The 11,899-nt window shown below is 59.7% G+C and overlaps 1 protein-coding gene across 2 annotated transcripts; it reads left to right on the top strand.

Moving 5' to 3' along the window:
- The first annotated feature begins 521 nt into the window (after nucleotides 1-521).
- MFGE8 (milk fat globule EGF and factor V/VIII domain containing) lies at nucleotides 522-11,899 on the top strand. 2 transcript variants are annotated; one of them, XM_086757545.1, is made up of 10 exons: nucleotides 522-670; nucleotides 4,433-4,558; nucleotides 4,815-4,940; nucleotides 5,459-5,572; nucleotides 5,999-6,180; nucleotides 6,587-6,742; nucleotides 7,641-7,785; nucleotides 8,663-8,847; nucleotides 10,197-10,352; nucleotides 10,474-11,899. In XM_086757545.1, the coding sequence occupies exons 1-10, from the start codon at nucleotides 598-600 to the stop codon at nucleotides 10,615-10,617; spliced, it is 1,407 nt and encodes a 468-aa protein (XP_086613671.1). In that variant the 5' UTR covers nucleotides 522-597; the 3' UTR covers nucleotides 10,618-11,899. The 2 variants fall into 2 exon arrangements, with proteins under 2 accessions (XP_086613671.1, XP_086613670.1); XM_086757544.1 differs by having other exon boundaries at nucleotides 8,645-8,847.

The raw sequence follows: 11,899 nt of genomic DNA, 5'->3' as shown, positions 1-11,899 counted from the left end.
CCGCTGGCAGGCTGGGTGCCAAGGGTGGCACTGGGTGCTCACGCACGCCCTGTCCCTGCGGAGGGGAAGCCCCCTCCAATTTTTCCCCCCACCGACGGAGAGAAAAGTGAGGGTTTCCGCTGCGAAACCTCCCGCCAAACTCTGGCAGCCCCCGGTCCAGCTCCGCACCCCTCTGCCTGCCAGCCGGGGCCGGGGCCCGTGGCCACTGCCAGGCTCGGGAGGGGCTCAGCGGCCACTCGAGAGCCGAGATCTGGCGTGGGACGACCCAGCGGAGCCCCCGAACCCGATGCACCGCGGTGGCTCTGTCTTCCAGGCCGCTAATTAAGCACCTTTGGCTAACGAGGCCAGTTTACCAACCCTGACACTAGGGTGGCTGGGGCACCCCCCGCATTCTTCCCGCACCCCGCCACCTCCTCCTCTCCCTGGGGAGGGGCCCGCGGGTCACCCCCTGCGCGGCGCGGCGGGATCGGTCCCCGCCCCGGGGGCGGGCGGCGGAGCACGTGGGGCCGCGCCGGGCCGGGCTGAGTCACTGCCCGCCCCGAGCCCCGCGGCGGAGCGGAGCGGAGCGGTGCGGTGCGGGACGGGACGGGAGGCAGCATGGAGGCGGCGAGACCGTGGCGAGCGCTGCTCTTCCTGGGGCTGGGGCTTTCGCTGCTGCTGGCCGTGGCCGGTGAGTGCCGGGGTGCAGGGGACCCGGGGTGCAGGGGATCTGGGGTGCAGGAGAGCCCGGGGTGCAGATTGGTCCGGGGTGCAAGGGAGCCCGGGATGCTGGGGATCTAGGGAGCTGCGATGCAGGGGATCCGGGGTGCAGGGGAGTCCAAGGGGCAGGGGATCAGAGGGGCAGGGGATCCAGGGTACCAGGGAGCCCTGGCTGCAGAGGTGCCCGGAGTACAGGGACTCCATAATGCAGGGAATCCCGGGTACAGGGGATCCAGGATGCCAGGAAGCCCGGGATGCTGGGGATCCAATGTGGTAGGGAGCCCGGGGTGCTGGGAAGCCTGAGAGCCGCGATGCAGGGGATCTGAGGTGCAGGGGATCGGGGGGCAGGGGAACCAGGGTGCCAGGGGATGCTGGAAATCCAGAGTACAAGGGATTCAGGGTGCCAGGGAGCCCGGGATGCTGGGGATCCAAAGTGCAAGGGATTCAGGGTGCCAGGGAGCCCGGGATGCTGGGGATCCAGAGTGCAAGGGATTCAGGGTGCCAGGGAGCCCGGGATGCTGGGGATCCGGGGTGCAAGGAATCCAGAATGCTGGGAATCCAGGGTGCAGAGTTGTTCAGTGTGCAGGGGGGCCGGGGTGCAAGGTGAGAGGATCTGGGGTGCAGAGTGGGAGGGTCCAGGCTGCCGTACGTGGGGTGCAGGAGTGGTGAGTGAGAGGGTGTGCAGCCCCGCCAGGGCTGCAGGAGTGGAGGGCCTGGGCAGGATGGGGCAGAGGAGCTCAGGTCCACAGCCATGTCCTTGCTCCTGAGCTGGGAATAGCTGAGCCGGGCTGTCCCGTGCTTTCAGACTTAGATAACCCTGCCTGCGATGTAAACAGCTTTGCTGGGACCGCCTGGCACAGCGTGCCTGGCTGGCCTGGCTGGGGGAACCCCGGGGAGAAGCAACTCTATCATCACCCTGTGGGTCATGCCTGGGGTGGGTGACTCTGAAAGGGATGGGTGAGACCAGGAAAAAGGGGAGCAAAGCCCCAGTGCAGGCTCCGGGCCAGGGAACAAAGGGCAGCAGGAAGGTGTGCTGGGAGGAAGGCCCTGTTTGTGCTCGCTCTCCCTGGGCAGAGGTGCCCATTTTGCCCTCGCGAGACAGGCTTGACCTGACCTCCCCCAACCCCGCTGGGATGAGCTGTCCCAATTTTTGGAGGATGTTATTTTTGCCTTCCAGCCAGCCTGTGGGTTCATATAAGCAAACATTTCCAAATGCGGTGGCTGATCTTTGTTGCCTTGGTTCCTGATTGTCCAGCCTGTGACAGCTCTGTCCCTGACCGGAGAAAAATGTGTGTGGGGAGGATGGAGATGCTGAACCGCTCCGAAACCAGGCCTAAAACAGCTGAGGAATAGGAGCATCCAAAAGTACTTGCCACAGCGGAAAATGTGACCCACGTGCCTTGCTGCTAGGCAGGGGGCTGGCTGGTGAGACCCACCACCTAAGGGATTATTCTTGGGAGCAGATAAAAGGGAGTACAATTACTTGGGATAATTAAAGTATAAAACTGGGGCCCCTCCTGTCTGAAGCCTGGGAGGAGCCCTTGCTCCTTTGCTGCTGTGTCCCACCCCAGAAACTCCTGCATCGGAGGCAGCGCGGATGCCGGGGAGCACACGTTCGTTGGCGCTCAGTGCCTGGGGGAGCGGCCGGCTTCTGCTGCTGAACAGAAGTAGCTCTGTCTGCAAGGCCTTGGCCGGCTGCCACGAGAGATCCTTGGGATGGGGCGGCTGGATGCACCCGAGACCTGTGGAGAGGCGTGGGGCAAAGGCATCCCCGCGTATCAGCACGAGCTCTCTCCTCCCGTGCTGCAGCTCATGGCAGCGCATTGATGGAGCATGAGGTCATGCAGAACAGGCTGGGCAGCGCAGGCAGCGACTTGAACTGATGCCCGAGTTTTTTTTTGCCTCCTGAGGCTGGGCTAAGGGAGCTACAGCATCTTTTTGGAAACCTTCATGTAACGCTGGCCTGTCTGCCACAAGTGTGTACCCTACAGATGTGGACTGTCAGGAAGAGTAGGATTAATTCAAAGGAGCCCTGCTATTAAAAGACTAATGAGTAGGAGCTCTCTGAGTAGTAGCTTAGGCTAATGAGAGCCGTGCTGTTTGGTGTGGTCCGGGCAGCGAGCCCACAGTTCATTAACCTCCACCTTCTCCAGGACATGCAGGAAGTGGGGGGTTATTCCTGGGTCTCCACCTGAACTCAGCCCTTGCTCTGTCTCCTGCAGCGTGGGGAAGAAGAGCCTGGCATCAAGGGATGTGCTGCCCCACCTCATGGTGAGGAGTTATGGAGTCTTTCAGCCAGATCTGTGGGAATCTTGTGTAGGTTTATGGGGAGTATTGCGTCTTGCAGCTCTTGGGGCAGAATAAATTGAGGGTGGGAGGATTTTCAGCCTGGCTCTTGCAATCTGATTCAGCACTGCAATGGGGAGCAGAAGGTTGATGGATGTGGTGGGTTGACCTCAGCTGGCTCTCAGGCGCCCACCCAGCCACTCTCTCACTCCCCCTCCTCAGCAGGACAGGGAAGAGAAAAGAAGATGAAAAAGCTCCAACATGGGTCCTTCCCATGGGCTGCAGTTCTTCATCGACTGTTCCAGCATGGCTCCTTTCGATGGGGTGCAGTCCATCAGGAACAGATTGCTCCAACGTGGAGTCCTCTGCGGGCTGCAGGTGGATCTCTGCTCCAGTGTGGTCCTCCACAGGCTGCAGGGAGCCAGCCTTCTTCACCATGATGTTCACCACGGGCTGCAGGGGAATCCCTACTCCGGCGCCTGGACCATTTCCTCCCCTCCTTATTCTCCTCCCAGGGTATCTGCAGGGCTGTTTATCTCACGTTTTTCTCACTCCTAGCCCACAGCTGCTGCGCAGTGTCCTTTTTTTACCTTCTCTTGCATATATTATCACAGAGGCAACACTAGTGCCGTTGACGGGCTCAGCTTTGGGCAGCAGTGGGTCTCTTTTGGAGTCATCTGGGACTGGCTGTCCTGAGCCTGGGGGCAACTCCTGGTGTCTTCTCGCAGAAGCCACCCTTACAGCCCCTGTCCCCCACCTCGCCGTGTAAACCCAGTACCAAGGGAGATGCTGGAGGTGGATGAACGGGCAGGGAAGATGGTGCAGCTGCACCAGTTTCCCGGTGGGACCTGTCTGTGGGCTGGGGCTGCCTGCTGGGAGCTGCTTGGAGTGAACAGCGTTCTGGCCGGCGTCGTGCAGAGATGGACTGTGCTCCTTCCTCACATGTCTCCAGCATCTGGGAGCCGAGGCATGCGGGCTCTCCCTACAATTTTTTTTTTTTTTTTATCTTATGAGTACTAACTTTTTGTTAGCAAAACCCAACCCGCTCCCTTGAATAATCCTGTCTAGCTCATGCCTGAGTGAGCCTGGCCGTGCCCGCTTTCCAGCTGAGCAGCAGGAACACTTGATGCACCAAAGACCCGGTTTTCCCCTGGCTTCAGTTTGACGTGCCGGCTCCCTTAAACGCCTTTTTTAATGTGCCAGGGCAGGGCAGGTCCTGGCCATTCTCTCATGCTCCTGGTGTCAGCCATCGCTCTTGAACGCCAGTGGTCCCGTGCAGGATGTGGCAGCCAGTCCCGCTGGCCCCAGCTGAGTGTTCCCCTCTCTGTGGCATTCTCAGTGGAACAATTCCTGCTGTCGAGCTGGGATGCCTCCACGTGCATCTGCAGGGCTGTGGCAGATGCCTGCCATAGGGATGGCTTGCAGTGACATATGGCTTTGCTTCTAGGTGACTTCTGCGACGTAAACCACTGTCAGAATGGGGGCACCTGCCTGACTGGGATTAATGAGACCCCCTTCTTCTGCATCTGCCCTGAGGGCTACGTTGGGATTGACTGCAATGAGACGGAGAAAGGTGAGGTGCTGACCCCATCACGAGAGCCCCAGGAACCCTGCAGCGTGGCAGCATGCCTTTGTCATGGCCCTGCGGTCCAGCCCTGGGGTCCGACCCTGCTGCTGGGCACACAGAGCAGAGATCCAAGCAGGGATGTAGTGACCTCCATCACCTGGGGGGAATGAGATGTCTTTGGGGAGCAGCAGCCCACTGGATGCTCTTGTTCTCCACCTGTGCCCATGTGAAAGCCATTTTACCCTCCTTTCCCCTTGCCCAGGGCCCTGCCACCCCAATCCTTGTCACAACAACGGCGAGTGCCAGCTGGTCCCGAACCGGGGGGATGTCTTCACCGACTATATCTGCAAGTGCCCTGTGGGGTACGATGGGGTGCACTGCCAGAACAGTGAGTACAGTGGGGTGGGGAGGGGTGGAGGGGGCTGCTCTGCCACTAAGGGCTTGGGGACCCCCGTGGCAGCACGGGGGGGAAAACCAGCTGTTTGCAGCTGTGATCGTGTTGGGCACTAGGCTCTGTCAGGGACCATGGGCTGGTTTGGATCTGGAGGGATGGACCGTGGTGTGGGGACAAGGCTGCGTCTGAGCCTTGCTCTGCATCTCTGGGGGGACATGGTGCCTCCAGTAACGGGACAAGGGGTGTCTTGACGCTCAGCCTACTCAACACAGGCCCCCAGCCTTGCCGTGGCTGCGTGTCTGGATGAACCTGTGTGGCTGTGGTCAGCAGGGACACGGCTTAGGCAGCTCCTTGGGTCAGAGCTTCAACCTGTGCCACCGTATCAGCAGGGACCCTGCCATGGCCCGTGCTCAGGGGATGCCTCCCCCTCTTCCTGCTGCACTGAATGAGGGGTCTCCTCCCCGGGACTGGCTCTGGGGTCACCTTCTGAGCCCCTCCTCTCTGTCTCCTAGACAAGAACGAGTGCTACTCCCAGCCTTGCAAAAATGGAGGGACCTGCCTGGACCTGGACGGTGACTACACCTGCAAGTGTCCTTCTCCATTCTTGGGGAAGACTTGTCATGTCCGTAAGTCCCTGGCACGAACTGTACAGAATTCCCTTTCCCTCCTTGTTCCCCACTGCTCTGTTCCCCATTGCCAGCGTGCCCAGGAGAGATCTCACCAGCTGGTTTAGGGGATCTGGAGGGCAGCCGCGGGTGCCCTTGATGCCAGCAGGCCTGGTCCTGATGGAGGGAGCATCCCCGGGAAGGTCCTGTCTCCTCTCTGGGGGAGGAACCTGGAGCCACCCTTTCCCCCCTTCCCAGCCTCTGAGCTGTGAGAAGGGCTGATGGATGGTGCGGTTTTGGCTGAAAGCTGAGGAGCGGGGGACACCGTGGGGGCAGTCAGGTCCTAGGGCTGGTCTCTGTCTCCTGCCCTGTCCCCGGACAAGAGGCAAATGACCCCCTGGTTTTGCTCCTGTCTCTATTTGATGCTGATGTCCCCACTGCCCCCAGGGTGTGCCGTTCTCCTGGGCATGGAAGGAGGAGCCATCTCTGACGCCCAGCTCTCAGCATCCTCTGTCCACTACGGCTTCCTCGGCCTCCAGCGCTGGGGGCCAGAGCTCGCCCGTCTTAACAACCATGGCATCGTCAACGCCTGGACCTCCAGCAACTACGACAAGAGCCCCTGGATCCAGGTACCCGTGGCAGGATTGGGAGCACTGGTGTAGCAGGCAGTGCTGGTAGCCATCACTGGTCTTGCCAGGCTGCTCTCATGGGATTTCTCTGCTCCTGGTGCAAATGCTGGGCTGAGTTGCTGCAGCGAGGTGCCACCCAGGGGCATACCGTGACATGCCTGGAGAGGGCAAGGTCCCTAGGGGGGAAGATGGGGACTTGGGCTGGCAATCCCCCCTTTTCTACCCACCCTGTAGGGATGGAGGGCTTTCGCCCTGAGGAAGTCACAGCACCTTGGGCAGCCCCTCTCCTCATCCTGATGCTGAGCATAAACCCACCCCCCATCCAGGCTTGGCGGCGCTGGTGGGCACAGAGGCTGTGTACCCCATCTGTGCTGCGCCCTGCTGATGGCTCTTCTCCCCTTCCCAGGCCAACCTGCTGCGGAAGATGCGGCTGAGCGGGATCATCACGCAAGGCGCCCGCCGTGTGGGCCAGCCGGAGTACGTCCGCGCCTACAAAGTCGCCTACAGCCTGGACGGGCGGGAGTTCACCTTCTGCAAGGATGAGAAGCAGGATGCAGACAAGGTGGGCTGCGATGCTCCGCGCGGGGACTGTGCTGGCTCCCCCCGCCCTGTGGTGCTGCAGGCACTGGGGTGGCTGTGAGCTCCATCCCAAACTGTCCCCGTGTTTGGGAAAGCGCTTTTGACCTGGGTCAAAGCTGTGTTGGGAACCGTCCTAGCAGCAAGACAGCACAGGCGGTTCCAGTGCCGGGCAGCGCTCTCTGGCTCTGTTTAATTGCCCATAATAAGCATAACCAAAGAAGCAGCACTGAGTTATTTAGGTCATTCAGATAAAATCTTTATCGCTGACACACTGTGGGAACTGGGAATGGTCTGGAAGTGCCAGTGAATGGCTTACGCAGCTCGGTGCTGCGTCTGCACCACGCATGAGCTGACAGCAGGTCTCACTCTCAGAGCAGGAATACTCATTGATCACAGTGCTCTCCACTCCCAGTTCTTTATGGCAAGTGTCTCCTGGTTGTTTTTTGAGCATCCGGGGAATGGCTGGGAGTGTCTGCCTTGCTTTAAAAAAAAAAAGTTTCTCTTGTTTCTGCTGCAGTGGAAAAATGCATGAAAACATGACCTGGCTCTGTTTATTGTGTTAAAAAGAAAGAAGCGATTCACCTCCCTGCCTGTCGCGGTTTGAGGAGCATCGCCGTAGCGGGAGGGAGCAGGTCTTGCTGCATGTGTGCCTCTGTGGGGCAAGGACGGAGCAGGGAATGTGGCAAAGCTTTGTCGAAGAGTGTTGGGGCTGCTGCAAGGTCACGCGCTGCTCCAGGGCACAAAAGCAGAGCCCGGTTTCCCCTGCTCTTGCCGCTGGTGCCGAGGTCTGTCCTCTGGGCAAGGGATTTCATGCTGGGCAAGGGATTTCATTCATGAGGCTGCGGGAGAGGCGGGGTGCTCAGCCCTGCTCGCTGTTGCAGATTTTCCAGGGGAACGTGGACTACGGCACCATGCAGACCAACATGTTCAACCCTCCCATCACGGCCCAGTTCATCCGCATCTACCCCGTGATGTGCCGCCGCGCCTGCACGCTGCGCTTTGAACTCATCGGCTGCGAGATGAATGGTAAATGTCGGTGGCTCTCCCCTCCCCAGGGACCGCAGGGCTGGAGGTGACGCGGGGCAGGGTATCGCCCCTCATACCGGTTCTGATCCCCCGGGGCAGGGGATTTGTCAGCGCTTGTTTTTAACCATGCCGGCTACGTGATGCCTGGAAACACCCACAGGTGCTTTTGGGGAACACAAGCCGTTAATCCCACCAGCTCAGCCGGGCTCGAGCTGCGTTCTCACGCTGCTAACACCTTCCCAAGCTGGGATTTTTTTTTTATTGTGCCCCCTCCCCATCCGAGTTGTGAACCCGTGGCTGCTTTTCCTGCCGGAGAGCTTGAAAAGCACTGCAGGATCAAAGTCCTCTGGGAAACATAAGGAATGATTAGCCTGAGCCCTTTCCCTGTGCCTCCTGCATTCCTGCCCTGCGGCACATCCCTCGCAGCCAAGTGGGACCCTCGTGCTGGGGAGGGAGCTGGGGCTCGTGGGGACTTGGGTGCTTTTGTGCTGCTGCGTGGGTGTGATGCCAACCGTGCTTTCAGCTGGTGATGTCTTTGCGTTGCTCTCTTCGCTCGTGAAAACATCCTCTTCTGCCTCCTGCTGAAGCCTTTGGTATTCCGGGGCCGGGCTGTGCGTCCCTGCAGCAGGAGGCACTGTGAACCAGGGAATAACTGGGAGCTGAAAATCCCAGGGAAAGGCAAGCGAGCTGCAACCCTGCACCTCCGCTGAGCCTTTCCCTGCCTGGCCGCGCCTGCCGCTGCGGGCAACGGGAACGCGGGAACTTGGGGATGGCGTCTGCCAGAGCTGCGGGGTTTTGCTCGTGACGGTGCCGTGGACTCTTTTCCTTTTCACCGCCTGTATAAACCATTGTGTTACAGTGTATTTCAACACGGCAGGTTGCTCGGAGCCTCTGGGCATGAAATCCCGCCTGATCTCCGACCAGCAGATCACAGCCTCCAGTGTCTTCAAGACCTGGGGCATCGACGCCTTTACCTGGCACCCCCATTACGCTCGCCTGGACAAGACAGGCAAAACCAACGCCTGGACGGCTCTGCACAACGGCCAGTCCGAATGGCTGCAGGTGGGTCTCGGTGCCCTCCCTCTGCAACCCGATTTCTCCTCCCCAGCTCCTCCAGCTGTGCCCGGGGCCACCTCCCGTGCTTGGGGCCACCTCCTGTGCCAGGGCGGCTGGAAGCAGGATGGGCACGGTGGGAGAGGCCGGGCTGAGCCCCCGGGATGGTGCAGCCGGAGCTTTGCCGTGGACCACGCAGCCCGGCGGTGCTCTCCCAGATCTGGGATCACAAGGACAGGTCGGGATGGGGCTGCAGCCACCGGTTTTAACAGCGATGCTGGAGGGCTGGCTCAGAAAAACCAGCGCCTGTAGGGGCGGGGACAGGGTGATGCCGTCTCCGCAGACCTTCTTGCGGGGTGCTCTGAGCCTGCAGCACCCCAGCTCTGCATCACCCCCTTGGGAAGCACCATCCCAGCCTGAGGTGACCGTCCCACGACCCTCTGGCTGCCCGGAACACCATGTTTCTGTTTTGCAGGAAAAAATCAGGTTTGCTTTTCTCTTCCCAGTCTGGAATGGGAACAAATAGTTTTGAAATTTCCTTCTCAGTTTCCTTTCCTCCCCTGTTTTTATACTTTTCACATGATTTCATGACATAATGGGACAAAGCAGTTTAGATATTTGTCCCGCTATTTATTTGGGAAATGATTAAAAGCAGCTGCTTCGTGGCCCTAAGTAAAACAGCTTATCAAGATGACTGCGGATGGGGTTGGGATGACACGCTGAGTTGGGCTGTCACACTGCAGGCTGCCTGTTTGTGTACATGTACATAGATTTACATGTGTACTTGTATATACAAACCCATATATACGTGTGTATGGATAGCTTGTACTGCCCTCGACGGGCATAAAACAGGAGCTAAATTAAGGAGATTTCCAGCTCATTTGCTGGGTTACCCTGCAGCGTGCCAGTAGCAGTAGCGCAGTGTGGCAGAGTAGAGAGAATAGAAACCATCTCACTTACAACCCAAATGTCAGACCGCGCTGAACGCATATTTTCTCAGCCAGAATCACTTTCCAGTGGAAATGCATTTCCTCCGGGAATCCTTTCTTTTTTTTTGAATTGAGATTTTTTGCTGTCATTCCCACACTGACCTTTTCAGCGAAAAATGACGAGGTGGCAGCGGTGGGGAAGGGAGCTGACATGGTGGGGTTTGCGTCCCACTTTGGGTTGCTTCGAGGGATGCTACGAGTGTTAAAGGGTCAAATATTTCACAGTAGTGTTTTGTTAGTCACTCTGGCGTTGGGGCAGGGGTCGAGTGGTGTTTTCTCCATTCTTTCCCCTCGAGGGCCAGCAAGGATGCTCTGGGGTGGGAGCAGCGCTCTTGCGCGGAGCCTTCACAAGCCTTGTCTCCATGGCAGATCGACCTCCGGGACCAGAAGAAGGTGACAGGCATCATCACGCAAGGAGCCCGTGACTTTGGGCATATCCAATACGTGGCAGCCTACAAGGTGGCCTACAGCGACAACGGCACGTCCTGGACCCTCTACCGGGACGGCCCCACAAACAGCACAAAGGTGTGTGGGGCAGGGCGAGGTGGGCAGCGACCTCCCGGGCGTTGGGGATGCCGCTGTGGGGAGGGATGGGATGGTGGCCAGGAGGTCCCGGTGGTGCTGACGCCTACCTTTTCCCCTCTAGATCTTCCACGGTAACAGCGACAACTACTCGCACAAGAAGAACGTGTTCGACGTGCCCTTCTACGCCCGCTTTGTCCGCATCCTGCCCGTGGCCTGGCACAATCGCATCACCCTGCGCGTGGAGCTGCTGGGCTGCGATGAGTAGGCGCCCAGGGGAGGAAGGACGGGGCTGCTGTTCCCCGCCGCCCGGCCCACACCCTGCCTGCCCCTGCCCCCTCCTGCTCTGACCTCACACTCCCCTCTCCATGGCCCCAAACTCAGGAGGCGGCCGGGAGGGCTCCCCTGCCCCGCGTTGGCGCTGGGGCCGCAGCAATGCACTTTATGGGGCCCTTGCAGATGGGATGCGGGGAGGGCTCCTGCCCTTTCACCCCGCTAGCCAGGGGTGAGACCCCCTTCTACAATTAGGGCTTGGCTGGGGGACCCTCTCTTGCAACTGGGGCTTCCTTGGGCGACCCCATCCTGCAAATGGGGCTTTGCTGGGGGACCCTGTCCTGCAACCAGGGCTTGGCTGCATCCTCCCAGCTAAGCCTGGAGACAAATTTTCTCCTTTTTGCTTCTGCTTCCAGCAGAGAGGCTGCAGCCAGCGGCAGTCCCCTGCCTGCACTGGGGCTCAGAGCTTAGCAGTTTCGGAGGGCAGGCGCCCTGGGCTCACAGCCTCCGACGTCCCTCCTGCTCCCTTCACGGCTGCAAACGGGGGCTCTGAAGAACCCACTCGGCAGTCATCCCCTGCCCATTTTGCCATGCCCTGGGCCTCCTTGCCTGCGGTGTCAGCGCTGCATAGTGCGAGGGGAGTGATGAGACGGCTTCTATCAAGAGGCACCGGGTCCCTGTTGCTGGTGTCTCTACCTGCTGGGCGCTCCCGGCCGGTGCCACGGCTGGCTTTTTGGCAGGCGCTGCCCATTCCCCATCCCAGGCTGGCAGCTCCAGCGTCCTCCAAGTCTCAGCATTGCCGCCACCCCCATGTTACTGCAGTTTGGGGTGTCTGGAGGTCCCTTGTCCCCACAGCCAAGCCGTGACCAGGGAGAGAGATGGTTTGTAGCTGCAAGGGTGCAGAGAAAAGCTGGGAATGGTGGTGGTTAGACCACCCAGATGCAGTAGGCAGAGAGCTGTGCCGTGGCCCTTTTTGTAGCCTGGTTTTTTCCCTTTCTGTGGGGTGGAGGGGAGCCTCTTGCAATGCTCAAGCCCTTGGGATTAGCGGTAGGAGACGAGCGAGACCTGGCACCGGCAAGTGGGAGTGCGGGCAGGGTGTCTGGGCAGCGGCGCTGGCGGCGATGCTTCCCCGTGTGCTGGGATGTGAAGTGGCCTTGGGGCCAGGCCGGCGGCAGATTTACTTTGGCAAATGCCGATGGAGCCCAGTTGGGAGGGTGGGGGCAGCGGCAGCCCCGCTGTGGGGTGTCTCTGACAGTATTAAAACCAGCTGAAACTTT

The sequence above is a fragment of the Chlamydotis macqueenii genome, chromosome 12 (genome assembly GCF_036417535.1).
Source record: "Chlamydotis macqueenii isolate bChlMac1 chromosome 12, bChlMac1.mat, whole genome shotgun sequence".
Lineage (NCBI taxonomy): Eukaryota > Metazoa > Chordata > Aves > Otidiformes > Otididae > Chlamydotis > Chlamydotis macqueenii.
The sequence above is the reverse complement of the archived record's forward strand: the minus strand, read 5'-3'. Positions and strand labels throughout refer to the sequence as shown.

Bases quoted from the DNA above. Each gene is read 5' to 3' on its own strand.
- MFGE8 (XM_086757544.1), top strand. From the start codon at position 598: ATGGAGGCGGCGAGACCGTGGCGAGCGCTGCTCTTCCTGGGGCTGGGG. The intron at 4,941-5,458 runs GTGAGTACAGTG...TCTGTCTCCTAG, and splicing joins TGGGGTGCACTGCCAGAACA to ACAAGAACGAGTGCTACTCC. The intron at 6,181-6,586 runs GTACCCGTGGCA...TCCCCTTCCCAG, and splicing joins ACAAGAGCCCCTGGATCCAG to GCCAACCTGCTGCGGAAGAT.